Source organism: Cornus florida, unplaced genomic scaffold, assembly GCF_030987335.1.
Source record: "Cornus florida cultivar Cherokee Brave unplaced genomic scaffold, ASM3098733v1 CherokeeBrave_3.0.0_Hap2_Chr05, whole genome shotgun sequence".
NCBI lineage: Eukaryota > Viridiplantae > Streptophyta > Magnoliopsida > Cornales > Cornaceae > Cornus > Cornus florida.
The window spans coordinates 92,963,603-92,979,707 of record NW_026775575.1 but is presented as its reverse complement, the minus strand read 5'-3'; the positions used below and the strand labels follow the sequence as shown (position 1 = coordinate 92,979,707).

General features: G+C 33.9%; 1 protein-coding gene and 1 long non-coding RNA gene across 2 annotated transcripts; one reads left to right on the top strand and one right to left on the bottom strand.

Annotated features, from left to right (window-relative positions):
- Positions 1-2,704: 2,704 nt before the first annotated feature.
- LOC132307668 (uncharacterized) lies at positions 2,705-11,118 on the bottom strand. The gene is made up of 9 exons (XM_059805491.1): positions 10,814-11,118; positions 10,649-10,727; positions 10,462-10,540; positions 9,878-9,962; positions 7,620-7,728; positions 5,951-6,039; positions 5,812-5,876; positions 5,634-5,712; positions 2,705-3,461 (listed from the first exon to the last, which is right to left on the bottom strand). Exons 1-9 carry the CDS (start codon positions 10,880-10,882, stop codon positions 3,267-3,269), a joined length of 849 nt encoding a protein of 282 aa, XP_059661474.1. The 5' UTR covers positions 10,883-11,118; the 3' UTR covers positions 2,705-3,266.
- Positions 11,119-13,065: 1,947 nt separating this feature from the next.
- On the top strand, positions 13,066-15,348 carry LOC132307667 (uncharacterized). Its single transcript, XR_009482292.1, has 3 exons — positions 13,066-13,451; positions 14,770-14,932; positions 15,076-15,348. It is a non-coding gene; the product is annotated as an uncharacterized LOC132307667 (long non-coding RNA).
- The last annotated feature ends 757 nt before the right edge of the window (positions 15,349-16,105 follow it).

Genomic DNA, 16,105 nt, shown 5'->3' with positions numbered 1-16,105 from the left:
ACTAGTTTAATGACCTTTTTACTAAAACAAAAAATTATATTAGTTAAATTAATAATAATACTCAATCAAATTATGAATACTAAGAAAATATAAGTTATAATCCAACCAAATTACTAAATAGTCTCTAGTTTACAAAAAAGTAAATTATAAGACACAAGTTTAGATAGTTATTCTGGAACTTAAATATAAATTTATTTATAACACGTATACTTAAACGGATTACGCAGGTTGAACCACCTTAACACAAAACACGATATGATTAGCTAAATGTGTTAATCGTATTAACTTGTTTACAAACTAAATCCGTTTAAAATCAACACAAACCCGTTTAACTCATGTCGTGTCAAACTTTGTCACCCCCTACAACAAAGTAACAAGGATCTTAAAAAAAATTAAATATTATATATATATATATGAGTAATATATATATACACACATACACATATATATATATATATATATATATATATATATATATATATATATATAAATTTTAAAGGTACATGTATAATTGGGATGGGTTTCTCACTAAATCCGCTCCGTCCCGAACCCGCTTCAAATTTTCAATTATTATACCATACCCGTCCCAAAGCCAATTAGGGGGCTACCAAATTCGCCCCATTAGGGGTGGGACAGAGACACTACGGGTCAAAAGAAATTGTCATCCCCACATTTAACCAACCCCATAACCATTCTAAATGGGACGGGGTGGAACGGGTACTTGATGGGATGGGATATTTTGCTATCTTTACTTGAAATGATGACACTTCCAAAAAAAAATTTCAGTAATTATTTTGTCCACGTGGGTCGGCTGATGGTGAATTATGAGTGCTCCAAACACCACCATCGTCGACAAAAAAACGAAAACCAAAAAAGGATGATGACACTAAAATCGAGTTTAAATGTTAAAAGTTTAAATTTACTTTGAATGCACAGATAAAGTGAGAAATTTAATTTAATGGGGCATATGTCAAAGATATATATTTTTTTTTTTACCAAAATAAATATATAAAATGACTTTTCATATTTTAAATGTTGCATGATAATTTCTTTTAATATATGAAATAATTTCAGTAAATTGGGAAACATTGGCATTGTTTTAATTATTTAAAATAAATCAATTCATTGATGTTAACAAAATTATTACCTTTTTTATTTGTGACCTAAAATCAAAGTTTTATTCACAAAGTATGAGATTGAGTGAAAAAATACTCGCTTAAGGTCAAGAGATATATTGAAAGAAGATCGGTTGCCCTTGGAGGAATAATAATACAAGGGTGAAAGAGATATAATTTTTTTTTTTTTTTTAGGGTTATAAGTTAGATTAGTAGGTACAAAGAATCGAAACCTGATACTCCAAAATTTACCAGAGACATTAACCACTGAGCTATTGACAGCCGACCTTACTTCAAGCATCAATGGCGGTAATTATTTCACTTTGACGTATAAGCCTAAATATCGAGTCTGAATATCATGACTCAAATAATACAACTAAATAATCACAAGTTTCCCCCCACAAAATAAAGTAGATATTACTGAAATTTAAGTGTGGAGGTTTTTAAGTGCGATGCTCCGTCATCTTCCAAGAATCAGTGGAAGAAGGCTAAGGCCGGGAACAGTACACACCCACAAGGGGCACCACAGCAGAATCGTTCTGCACCCACAGTTCCAGTATCTTCGGGGTCAGCCCGATGAGTGATTTGTCACCATTGTTAGCAGTCGGGGCACATCAAGCCTCGCTGCCCGCAGTTTCAGCCACAGACCAGTCAATCACAGGCTAGTAAGCTCATTGTCTAATCCTTCATAATAAATTAAAGTATGGTTTATATTTGTCACTTACATATCAACAGGGGTATTTTAGTAATACTACATTAATTTAATAGAGGTCATTTGGAATCCATTTGTTATGGTACATTACATCACAGACTTGTTTACGGAAAGCCTTGCCATCTTCCGGTTGAGTTAGAACACAAAGCTACGTGAGCGATTAAAAAGCTCAATCTTGACCTTAATAAAGCCGGAGAGAATCGGTTATTCTAATTGAGTGAGTTGAAAGAGTTGAGCTATCCAGTCATCTGCAAAGAGATATCAATGATTAATGTGAAAGAGATAAATTTGATGGTTTTGAAAATTTGATAGGCAAATAGGCTTAAAGAAAGAAAAATAACAATTAATAAAAAGAAAGGATTGAAATATACATAACTAAAATATAACAAAAGTTGAGTAGGGGCAATTGCCCTGTCACATGCGATTTGGACAAATGTTTTGCTAACTGGAGTAAAACTTAAAATACAAGAAAAGTCGTCATTTTCTTTTTCTTATGGCTACATGTTATTTATACATAATTCAAGGTTAAGACTGGATGATTTATTCTTTGATGACGGTAATTATTAAGCAAACTTGTAACATAATTATTTGAAAAGTTTCAAGTAAAATTTAATTGCTAAGCTAAAATTACAATCGCACATATCACAAGTGCTTGAAATGAGATCCATTCAATGCAATGCAACACCGCACGATTTTGTACCGCAAAGGATCCCAACTCAAAACTCTCTGTCCTTGAATGAAATCAAGTCCCGAGGGGCAATCCTTCGGATCATGTACAATGAAGATGGAATATATCATCACCACATCAGAAACCTATTTCTCATACAGTGTCTCAATGTGAGTGCATTCCTCAAAACTGTTAATAGTTGATTAAAAATGACCAAAATTAATATATGAGTAATGTCATTAAATGACTCATTTAAATTTTCACAAATATAAAAAAAACCATCTCAATGGAGTGGTTAAATATAGAGAGCTCTCTTGAGAACATCACTCATTAATAATTCAAAAAATCTATTCTACATAAATCCCTGCTAGTTCATTGCTAAATTTCCTCTAGAAGAATAACAAAAATGAAGTTTACAACACAATTTCCTCCTCTATTATAGCAAAATAACAATTGTTGTTCATTGAAGAAAAATCAATTGCGAACAGAGCTGGCTCATGAGCTATCTCACGAGATAGCACTTTGAGCCTATCTAATCCGTTGTCGTCTTCTGGTAAAACAAGATAGATTCTGCCAAAAATTTAGCAGCAGGCACAGCTGCTGATTCGCAAAATGGGAGTGATCTATACATGGCAGTTACAATTGCTGTCTCTACTCCGTTCTTCACTTCTATATCTTTAATCATCCTGTAAGCTCTTTTCTTCCTTCGATCGAACTTTTCTAATAGACTTTCATGAAGCAACTGATGTATAGTTGGACTGTTTCTGAAGCATTAACTTCTAACGGGAAGTTGATGCTGAGATGTAGCAGCAGCATGGTTTGTATTTAAACCTTCTTTTTCTTTTGGTTTCCTTTTTGGTTTACGTTTCTTCTGCTTTTGCATGAGCCTGGTGAAATCTTTGACACTCTTCTCCCATTGTTTCTTGTTTTTCTCATACAGCAGCATTGCAGCACGAGCATCTTCTATCTGAAACAACACACATCACCAAGACATTGTTAAATGGGTTCAAGTTTCATGATGGCCCTAGCAGAGCATGGTGGATACAAGAGTGATAGCAAAGTAAACACCAAAACAAATTAACCCTCCCAAAGAAAATGTAAAATTATCTCCCAGATGAAACATTTGACAAAACTATCTCTGGCCTCCCCTAACTCAATTAATTGTAATAATGAAAATACTACTTTACCCTTCATTTTTTATCTTCTACTTCTCTTCTCCTTACCCAGCTCAAACCCACAACGAGACCCACCGCCTCTCTCTTCAAGCAAATCAAAATCGCACCACCACCCACCAAGCCGCCGCCACCAACCAACCACCACCACCCCCACCGCACACCTCAGCCTCACCCGGCCCAAGCCCACAACAAAGTCATACATATATATACACATACCAAAATTAGACACCGTTGACCGATGACCACCTTGAAGTAAGGATTTGACGCCATCGGCCAAGCCCTAACAATCGCTACAAGGAAATCAATTCAATTCCAACCATATCCCCAAATTACCTCCACAATTACAATTTTCTCTCTCATCTTATTGCACAATAAATATGGGTGAATTTTCTCTCTCTCTCTCTCTAAAACCATGACATGTAGTTGTCAGCCTCTGTTTACGATTTTCCTTTTGTGTTATTTCTTTCTCATATAAACAGTATACCTCTGCTTGAATGGTTGGGTTTTGTGTTATACTTTTCTTGTGTATTCCATTCTTGGATTCTTCATCTTTTCAATTCTCTGTTTTATCAGATTCCCAAACACTCTCTAATCTCTCATTGGATGCACATACACAAAATATATAGATTTAACATTTTTCAAAGCCCCCACATGCTTGTTATTGGGTTTGTCTGATCTGGGATTGGATCACAAAGATCTCTCTGTTCTTTTTCCCATCAGGGACGGGTCGTAGTAGGAGTTGAAGTTATCGAGACCCATCGCCACGCTTTTTCAGGGCGTTGGAGCAGTGGGTATCGACGAAGCCGGCGCGCCGGTGATGATGACGGAGAAGTCGTTGGGTGGCGTTGGGCGGACGAGTGGCGGACTTGCTTTTCCCAATTGGCACCGCCGCTGTAGAAGGTGGAGGAGAGGAAATTGTGGGTGGTGTGGAGGTGGTGGTGGTGGTGGTGGCTGTCAGAAAGTGGTGGGTAATTCATGGTGAAGAAGAAAATCAAGACTGGGGCAATTAACGGAGGCGCAAAAGAGGAGTTTGGAGGAAGCAGCTAAGAGCTTGGTGCTGTTTACTCTTTTGATGTAGCTGTTGTAGCGTTCGAGTTTGGCGGTCTTGCTTGTGTCTGGCGATGCCATTGGAGGAGTTGGAGATTCTAGAGAGAGAAAATAGGGGTGGTGGGTCTTGTTGTGGGTTTGGGCCGGGTGAAGAGAGGAGAAGAAGAAGATAAAAGATGAGGGGTAAAATAGTATTTTCATTGTTACCATTATTTGAGTTAGGGGAGGTCAGAGATAGTTTTGGCAAAGGTTTCATCTGGGAGATATATGGACAAACCTCAGGATAGGTGAGGGCATTTCACCCAATAAATAAAAGTAATAAGTAAACAGTTGAAGAAGAAGAAGCAAAACAATAACAATTACAACACACACACACACACACACACACAGAGTTCAGCCACCATTAACTTTCTAAATTCTTCATTTTACAAGGTATGCTATCAGTTGCTTAAATTTTGCAAGATTGGCATGATAGTTCAGCGGCATTACTTTTAAAAGCCAATGAATTAGCAGATGATATAACTTTCAGTTTGAAATAACCATCATCTCCACGTTAACTAATGGGAAGCCTAAGGAACATGATACTCACAAATTTTGGCAATCAGAAGTACCTACTATACGACAAGAAACATCAGGTCCATGAAATGAGGTCAGTGGGAGGTAATTCATGTCCAAAACAAGCCTGGACACAACTTAGTACCTCCAAAACAGCTGAGTCTCAGCCAACTCACTATATTAGTGGACAAAACTGGCCAAAATTCTGGAGCTCCAAGTGGATTTTGCTTCATCCAACCAAATGAAGCATTATCCAATATACTCGTTGTACATGTTATAACAAATGGCAAAAGGATACTAATATGCATATTAAATGACCAAAAAAAAAAAGAAAGAAAACACCAGAAAGTCAAGTAACTAACAGAGCAGTGCTCCCCATCTTGAATCTTCACACCAAGAAACTCCGCTGCAAGATGCCTAAGTGCCCTACTACGCCCTTCCCTGTTTATGATCACACATGTTTATAAGAAACTTCATAGCTAATGTTCAATATCAACTGCAGCAAATAGGGGTAATTACTATAAGCCAGGGGAGACGTACTTTAGGAAGGGTAGGTACTCCGAGGTATCCCGCACATCCTTCTTTGGATGACTTAATAGCAATGCCTGTACAGAAAATCAACTATAAATACTAGGATGACTATTTCATGAGACGAAACCAGGAAACCAGATATGCAAACCTTAAGATCATTGCGTAAGGCATGGCCAATGAGAATCCGTCCTTTGATCATTTCTGCCACTTTCTTCTGAACAAGACGGAAATCTTTTGCTGCAGATGACATAATTAATATGCATGAGGCATTCTACAAATGTCCTTATAGTTTCGAAATTTTCCAATACTTAAACCATATTTGCATTAAGTATTAGATGTTAAATACATGGTAACATGGAAAATTCTATGTAAATTTAGATATCCAAATAAATCATTAACATAAAAGCTAAATCATCATACTATATAGAAAATATATTAACAAATCAGTTATGAAACTCATCCATGAGAAAGCCAAAAGGCATCTCTTAATAAAATTACAATAACTTCCAAATCTTGTAAAGATCTGAGCACTTAAAAAAGACGGAAAGAAAATAAAAGAGGAAGAAAAGGAAACACCAAAATATAAGATACATTTCAACCGTGAAATGCCTCTATCAAATTGTTGATCTTGGCACAATCTAGAAAAAAGATGCAGCAAGAGAAGGAAATGTCCATGAGTTCAGCCAACCCTTTCCAGGGCACTGGAATAATGCTTTCAGAGATCGCTTGGTTTCAAGTGAATTACCCAGAGTATATCCTGTCTGTGCAGGGTGCTAACTACTAGGAGCGGGACATTGGAGACCGACCTAACTTTTAGCTTTATTTTGAATAAAGTAGCTTATTGCAGACTTGAAGCCACAAATTCACTCTTGTCGGTCCAAATTTTACCATTCCAGTTTCCACCAAGCAATGAATAATGATCCTTAGCCTGTTGAGTAAAACTGCTCTATATTTATTTATTTTCCCTTTGTTTTCATGGTGATGATAGATAAGCTCACAAGCATTAGATTAGACATCAGTGACTATCCATATCCATGAAGGAATATGAAACTACTGAATTTTTAATTGAATACTGTTGAGAGATCAATCATTGCATTTGAGGAGCACATCAACCATATAAATGTCTGTCAAAATGGAAGGTTAATATGGAACATTTACAAATAAGATTAATTGGCAATGGCACACGAAAGACGCTTTGAAAGTGGTACAGAGACTGAAGTTCAGCTATGTGTGCAAGGTTGAACCAAAATAACTATATTACACAGACACTTGCATCATCCACACCACATGGGACATCCAGATACCAAGAAAATAGAAGATACATACCAGAATGATATCCAGGTACTGAGAGGAGAGAACTGCAAATCAGAATCATGCTGCTAATAAAGTATCATTTTTAATATATGATAAAATTTCTTCTTCCTAAAATCAGGACCCAACCATTTCTCTCAGATAGTCTAGAATCGTAACAGTTCATATGTACTCTTTCATGATATCATACAGTCATAATACTCTTTCATGATATCACACATTCATAATACACACATCACATAAAATATGATTGCACTTAAATATGAAAAGAATAGGAAAAAAAGCAAAAAATCATCATTTGGATTCTCTAACATATAATATGCTATATATATATATACACATCTGTTAATCTGTAGAACAAAAACTTAGGTCTCTCTGTGTGTGGGTGTGGGTGGGGGTGTGTGTGTGTGTGTGTGTGTGTGTGTGGGGTGGGGGGGGGGGGGGGGGGGGGGGGGGGAGGGGGATTGGGGAAGGGGGGTGACAACAAAGATAAAGATCAAATCAACCTTTCCTCAAGTCACGAGGTCGGATTCCACTAATTTCTGTACGGAAGTCAACAACCCTGTCTAGTGGGCGAACATACTCATCATATACAACATTTCCCCACTTATTTACCTGCAATAAACCAGATTTCATCAATAATAAATGACATTAAAAATTAATGAAGTACCTCAAAAATTAGTCTGAAAAATCTGAAACATAAACTTGGATGTTGCTCAATAGAATATTAGAAATAAAAAATATTTGTCAGTACAGGGGTGACAAATATGCTGCATACCATTTGTGAATATACGGGTGACAAAACTTGCATTAGGATATTCACAAGTTAAAGCACTGTCTGACTTGAAACCTATATTACATGGACTCTTCAAAAGTAAGTGAAGTACCCGGACACAATATTCAGGCATGAGTATGGATATGTGTCCGACACTTTTGGTTGGAGATGCACCTAAAAAGTATACCCAATAATTCAAATTTATTATACTACTTGCTTTAAAATGAGTGAAATGCCTAAAAACACTATGTTACATAAATACATTATTTACTCTTGAAAATAAAATAGAAGTATTATTTAATATCAATAATTAGCAATGTCCATGTGTTCTTTTATTTGGAGATTTGACATGTCTGAGATTCATTTACATACCCACACTCAACATACATACCCAAGTCAATGTAACATGGCTGAAAAGTGAAAACTATGCACAACTATAACATGAGCTATTAGCGTATCACAAGTTTGAGAAAGCACCCAATGAGTGTAGTTTCATGATAAATAAAATGCAACACTACTGAAACACTCATCTTGATTTTGCTGCTTAAAAACCAACAAACGGGACCTTACCTATCACCAAGCTCTTAGAGAAATTTTTGTCCAAATATACTGCATGGGAAGCCAGTAATGTTGCATATCATTCGAAATCTGTGACAGAATCTGTGCTGAGTATTGTCAAAGGACTACACGATATAATATTGCCATATCATATGCACAAAACTATGAATGAAATCACTTCAGTGGCATGTTCCCAGTACTCTAGATTTATGTCTTCAACTCCTTTTCTCAAGAATGCAATTCTCTCAAGCACTTCTTTCTATCCTCCCTAAGCCCCTTCTCCTCCTCCGCTAGCACCTACCTTTCTTCTTTGATGTCAAAATCGTTAATCTCTTCCATCACTGTAGCGTTACAAACCCCATTTGCAGACAACTTCCTTATTCCACTGCCTCAAATCCATCTTTAACAACTGAAGTTTTCTAGCTAAAACATACCCTTGTCTCACAGATAAATGTTTTTTATTGCTGGACAAAGTCAAGTTTGATTACACTTGTTTAGTAATTTAAATTTTATGTTTACTCTTATGTTTTCACAACTTTTAAAGTTGAACAGGTGTGCATTGATAACTAATTCTCTCAAGGACTGGTGAACTTGTTGACAGACAAATTAACCACATCAATTGAGTAATTTACACTGATTAAGGACATAAATACCCAACTACTGGTTTAGATTAAATTAGGATAAAATCAAAAGATAAACTCCAAGACTATTAGGAGGTGGAATATCAAGAACGATGGCAAAAGTAGTATAGTATCACAGCCCAAAAAGATGGGGCATATTGACAAAATGTCAACTATGAATGTCCATGGCAGTAAATGTTTAAGAGATCTTCAGTAAAAAGAGATCTCAGAAGAATGTCATAACAGGAGATTGAAGAGACATAAGGATCTCGGGCCATTTTGGGATTGCAGAAAGGATGGATTGATTGGTTAGGAGGGGGCACCAGGATAAAGATGGCGTTCTACTTAACAATTCTGGCCCCTGCAGTTTTCAAGCTAGTATTTAGGCAACCAAGTCTTTACAAATTTGTTGGGAGTAAGCAAGCTAATAATGAAAATGCTAAGAACTATTCTATTGGTTCTAAGAACTCACTACGCCAGAGGACAGTTCTGTAGTTCCAAATGGTCAGTTAATTCATACAGAAATAGATTAAAGGTGAAAACTGTACTTTTGGATCACGCAATTGGTTGTTTGGTTCTTGTTGTGTTCCCCACTTGATATAAAATTTCATGATTCATAAACAAAATTCTAGTAAAAAAAATGAAGCATTCAAGGTCATCTTTCTATTGGAAAAAGCATGAAGCCCTTCACAACATGCAAACTAAAAATCATGAACATACCATTGATCTTCATGCTACACAATCAGTTTATACAAATACACACACAAAAACAAAAATGAGAGACGCAAAAACAAGTGGAACTAAAGAATACCATTGTGACCCGTGCAAGGGCGCTTTTGTTTCCCAGGGAACTGATGCCAACCATTTCACAGTCCATAGCTATTGTATCTGTCAGACTGTCTAGGGTGGATAAGTAATATGACAATAACTAAAGCATAAAATATTTATAAGTGACAGAAAATAAAAACCATGATAATGTACATTTTATTATAAGAATGAAAAGCTTATCGCCTTGTTAGAGTCTCTAATACACATAATAATTGTCATTTTCTCAAAAGTTTACATGAAAAATATGTATAATAAAATACATTTCTAAGCTTACCTCCTTTATATTGTCAAGGAAACATAGAGGAATGAAATATATATATATATATATATATATATATATATATATATATTGGTTCTCCATTGTTCGGGAAAAGAAAAGGAAAAAATAAAAACTAAATTTAACTGAGCCAAATTGCCATACAGACTTAGCTATTGTTAAATAAACATTGCTAATTAGAGATTTTGCCAATATTTAAAATATAGACTAAACAATTAAAAACCTTAAAGAAGTGAACTTTCTGGGAAATAAATAAATAAAAATGGCCACAAATAAGCAAGACCATGTACCTAAAATCGGATGAAGTGGTAATGAGAGGATTAGGCAGAGTATCGTCGGGGTCCACATTGGATCTCTCTTTGCGCTTCCCTGTTAAAATATGTATACATACATATATATATATATAGACAAAATCAGATAAGTGCGAATGATTAGAAAATTGATAAAGAAACAGAAGAAACAAACAAATTTATTAACCTAATACTGTTTTTTGGGTTTCTGTTTCTGATTTCCCTGGATGCTTTGAATAAGGTTTAGAGCCATTGCTTTTGAGTTTCTGCGCGTCACAAGTGAATAGACAGAGTAAGTGAGAGAGAGAAAGTGGAGGTGTGTAGAGAGAGAAGATAGGAGGAAGAAGTGTACTTCGCTTAGTTGTGCCCAGTTGGGGTTTAGCTGCAACTGCTTCTTAGGGTTTTTCAGCTGACTTCCCATCTTCGGTTATTTTGCTTCCAAGTTTTGGATTCGTTTTTGTTCATATGAGCATACAACGGCGGTCTAAAATTAATCGGCAAATATTACAGAAACTAAGCCCCGTTTGGTGTAAGAGTTCTTTTTAAATGATTCAATAATAAAATTATATCATTATTGTTATGACTTTTATTCTGATATTTTGTCATAATAATTTTTTTTTTTTTTTGGTTTCAAATCAACAAATATCATCTTGTATTTCACTTGTGATTATGTACATAAAATGTCAATATTTTTTAAAGAAAAAAATTGAACACATTTATATTATTTTTAAGATTATCGGTAAACTTGTGTTAAAAAATGTTTGGAAGTGTTGGCTAAGTATTCAACGAAGTGTAGAAAAGAATAAAATTTAATTTTTATTTATGGACACGTATATGAAGTGTCATACACGTGTTTGTGAAGTGTCGGTGTTGGACATAGATACGACAGGGTACGAACATAGTTAGTAAAATACGGTACGAAACGGGTAAGGAAATGTAGGAGTATAATTCGATATTTTTTTTAAAATACGTTTAAAAAATTCGGCAAAAAAATACGGAGACGTAAAAACACGAATACGAATATGTACGTGTATAATACATTATATACTCTAAAATTCGGGATAAAAAATTCGGCTATACACATCTTATTATTTTCTTTTATATATATATATATATATAAGGACAATAAAAAATATGTAACAAATAATGAAATAAATATATTACAATTAACACTATCACAATAATCATAAAAAAAAAAAATTATAAGTATATAATGTAATATTCTACTAAAACATCTAAGTGTGTGATAATCTACAAACTTCTAAAATAATTATAATAATAAAGATATTAACAAAATTTAAAATATCTCACAACAAAACAAAAAATCTATAAATATCTACAAACATCAATAAAAACTTATGATTCTTCAAGATTATAGTATTCCACAAATATATATATATATATATATATATATATATATATATTTCATTGTTGTGATTAAAGATCATAATTGGAGAGACAACAATAAGAGATTGCACAACAAATAACATTATTTTGATAGCTTGAAAGATAATGGCTATACCAAGCAAAAGAGGGTAGAAAACACAATAGTTTGCCCAACAAATAATATTATTTTGCTAGTTTCAAAAATAATGGCTATACCAAGTAAAAGAGGATAGAAAAGACAATATTTTGTGTTTTAGAAAAATACGTTATTACAAACGTGAATTTTGTAAACAAAAAATAATAATAATAAGGTTACGATTTTCTACAAAATTTTGTGTTTTAGAAAAATACGCTATTAGTTATTAGAAATGTGAATTTCATAAACAAAAAAAATAATAATTAGGTTACGAATTAAACAGAGCAACCAAAACGAATAAACGAATAAACGCGTTAGATACAGAGTAATAAAAAAAAACCCGTATTTTACTTTATCTTTCAACTTTGATCGACAAACGGAAGTATTTTTTCAAAATTCATACATACGCGTTTAATTCACGTATCATACGCGAATTAACTAACTAGGGTTACGACTTCTTCGTACAAACATCCGTTTTTTTATAGTATATGACTATATGAGTACGTTTCAGATTATAAAAGTGTTTTTTTTACCGTCTTTATACATAAGTTTTTGAATATTACTACAAAGTTTTTTAAATGAACTTTTGAATCTGTTGTTGTTTTTTTTATTATCTTTTCTTAAAAAAGAAAGAACTAAAAATTAAAATCATCTATCCAGTCAAGTCAAATAAAAGTGATTTTATGTAGCTGAACAAACATTCATATATATATAATTTTTTTAACTAGTTTTTTTTTTTAACTAGTTTTTTTTTTTTTTTTTAATTTTTAAGACCATTGTTAAATACTGTAATTCTTTGTATATAACACTTCTTCAAGTAAAATGCTAAGGCCTTGTTTGGTATCTGTTTTGTTTCATGTGTTTTTGTTGCAGGCCAGTAGTAATTTTTTAGCCCAAAACATGTTTGGTTCGGTCTGCTTCGTTGTCAACAGTGTCAAAACAGATTCAATTTTTGGGCCAAAAGTTGAAACATCATTTTGGTGTTTTACCATGTTTTGGGTACTGTTGGCCCAAATAATCACTGTAGCAGAGGAAGTAAAATCACTCAACTTAAACCAGACTTGTAACACGAATATAAACCATGCTTAAAACATTTCAGTCATTTTATAGGGTTTTCTAGAGAGCTCGAGCAAAGGCGATTTTGTGGCGATTCTGTTGTGTGTGCTTGTTTGGCTGAAATCCACCAAGCCGACCACTGTTCTTTGCTCTTTTGTTGTCTCTGTCGAAGAATAAGGCACGAATCAGAGAATTTGAAGTGATTATGGCTCAAAAATGGATCGTCGTATAAGATGATTTTTGCCGGACATTCTTTGGGGTCTGGTGTCGCCGCCTTTTTGACGGTGATCGTGGTGAACCACGGTGACCTACTCGGTGAGGTTCCAAGGAGTCATGTGCGGTGTTATGCGATTGCACGTCGCTCAATTTAGCTGTGAAGTATGCCAATGTTATAGACTCTGTGATCTTGCGGGTGAGGAATTTGAATGCCCCCAATTTGATTTGGTTTTTCTGGTTTCAGTTTGTTTGAATCAATCAAATGAGAAGTTATTATGAAATTGGTTTTATTCTGTTTATATTTGCTTGTAAATGTATATTTTTGAGTTGTTTGATTCAATTGCTTTTGGTTCCTGATAAAATTCATTGCGTATTAGCAACATATTGTAATGTTGGATATGTTGATTTTGAGGAGTCATTGCGTATTCCATATTTCCAAGGAGTGCGATGATTGGATCTGTTGTTCCTCTCTCCCTATCCTATATACGTGTGTGTATATATATATATGTATACTTGCTCATTATGCATGATTTTGGAAGTGGGTAAGTGATCTCAATTTGGGATTGCTAGCTTCTTTGATTTGATAGGTTTCTTTGGAGGGTGTTTAGTAACCTCAAAATACAGTTGTGAACCTCAAGAAGTTCAAGGAAATTAGTTCATATGGTTGGATGATTTCTTGGTAATTATACATGTGCAGTAGCACGAACCATCTCGATCTGAAAATAGATTATCAATAATATGTCTCATTAAGATTCTGGGTTATCTGTTGTCTGAGTTTTATTTACTGTGTTGAAAGGGTTTATGTATTTCAACTCTTTAAATGTTCAGGATAATTCATATGTTCTGTGTACTTCATAATTTTGGATAATATGAATGTTGAGGCTTTTTCTTTTCTTTTTTTTTTTTTGTTTTTTTTTTTTTTTTTGTACATTAGCTAATTAGCCTAGCACTAATATAAATTCACATATTCATTTACATACAAAATAAAAAGAAAAAGTTAGTTCCAGTATTTTTCTAACCTGACCATGTTAGTTTTAGGAAAACGTCCATCCGTTAGATCTCTTGTTCAAGAAAAGCTATGGTCTGTGGACAATGAGTTGTGTTTGGTTTGTTAAGCTGATTTTGACTGTTGCATCAATGGTTGTTGAGCAACTGATAGATATATAATTTGGTGGAAAGTGATGATTATTAAGCATATTTTATTGCATGATTGATTAATATTATTGAGTAACTATTTAAGAGAAAGCAAGAGAGAGTGTATGCATATATGATGGAAAAAAACTTATTTGACCTAGCTGATATGTTGTTTATGTCTTGAAAATACATACATTTCACCATCAATATATAAATTTGGTGGAGTTACTCCAATGTAATGAACTGACCATGCCAACTTAATCTTACCCAGGATGATTTCTTGCCAAGAACACCCACCCCTTGGAAGATGTCTTTAAATCAATGTTCTAGTTAGCTGTTTTTCATTTTTTAATTTTAAAGTTTGTTTTCTTTCCCTATAGTATCACAGAGACTGTTTTTTCCCCCTTAAAGTGATGGTGAAGACGATGAGATTGTTGAGCATGTGCCTCCGGCTCAACTTTGAGAAATGGATCAGTTGCGTAATACTATTTCTGATCGAATATAGAATTCTCTTGGGCTTTCTTGATCTTCCTGAAAGTGATGGTATGTTTTTTCCTTTATATGTAATATATTTGTTGCTATTGTGGACTTGTAATATATATCATTTTTGCTGTTACTATTTTGCTTTTACTATTATTGGCTAATATTATTGTTAATATATTTCAACTTAAATGCTACCATTGTAGATATGAAGTGTATTGATACTCTCTTGAAGGTGATGTGTGGTGTTATGAAGATGATGTGTCCTACTATTGAAGCTTGTTCCATAGAAGTGAAATTTGTGTTTTTTGAAGTATGTCTCTTGTAAGATCTTTTTAGTTTTTCTGATACCTTCCTAAACAGTTAAGGAAAACATAAGGAAACATCTTTTTATTTGTTAAACATCTTTTTCTTCATTTTTGAATCCTATTGTTGAAATTTGTAAACAATGAAGTGAATTGTGTTTGAACTTTGAATTATATCTCATGTGCGATAAACTCTGACCTTTTGATGCTTTAAAAGGTGAAGGAGACACAAGGAAACCTCTTTTTCCTTGGTCCCATGTCACCTACTACTGTTTAATTTAATCCACTGTTTAATTTGTTCCCAATTTCTTTGTCATTTTTCCTAATACAGAAAAATGAGTATGATTTGAGAAGCTTCTTTGCAAGCTTCCATTTTAGCAGGGTGCTTTTTTTTTTTTTTTTTTTTTTTTTTATGTTTGACTCCTTGATAGATGTTTTGTAGATGGAAGTTTGACTCCAAATAAATGGATTATAAATGTCAAAGGTAATCTTAATATCTAGATCATAAGAGCACAGTAAAAAGATGGAACTCTACATATCATCAAGACTCAAGTTGATGCCAAAACATTGGTCTCGGGATGGAAAAAAAATAGGAATTTTGTAGTGCAATTAATGGGAACCAATATTTTGCACAAATGAAGGCTTTCTTCATTCATTTATGTCTCTTCCTTTTTTCTTTTTTTTTTTGGTAGCAAAAAAGATGTGTTTGTAATTTGGTGGGGGTTTGCATTTCCTTATAGAAGAGAAGGCAAGAGTCTGTATTTTGGAGTTGAATTCCCACCAATGCAGACTTACAAGAGCCGAAAATTCTTATCAGAGTTGTGTAGTATTTTTTTTTTTTTTTTTTTCTTTTGCTAATGCACAAAATGAGCAAAATAAAAGAAACACAAACCTATGGACAATTATCACCAAAGGAACAAACTATATCAGG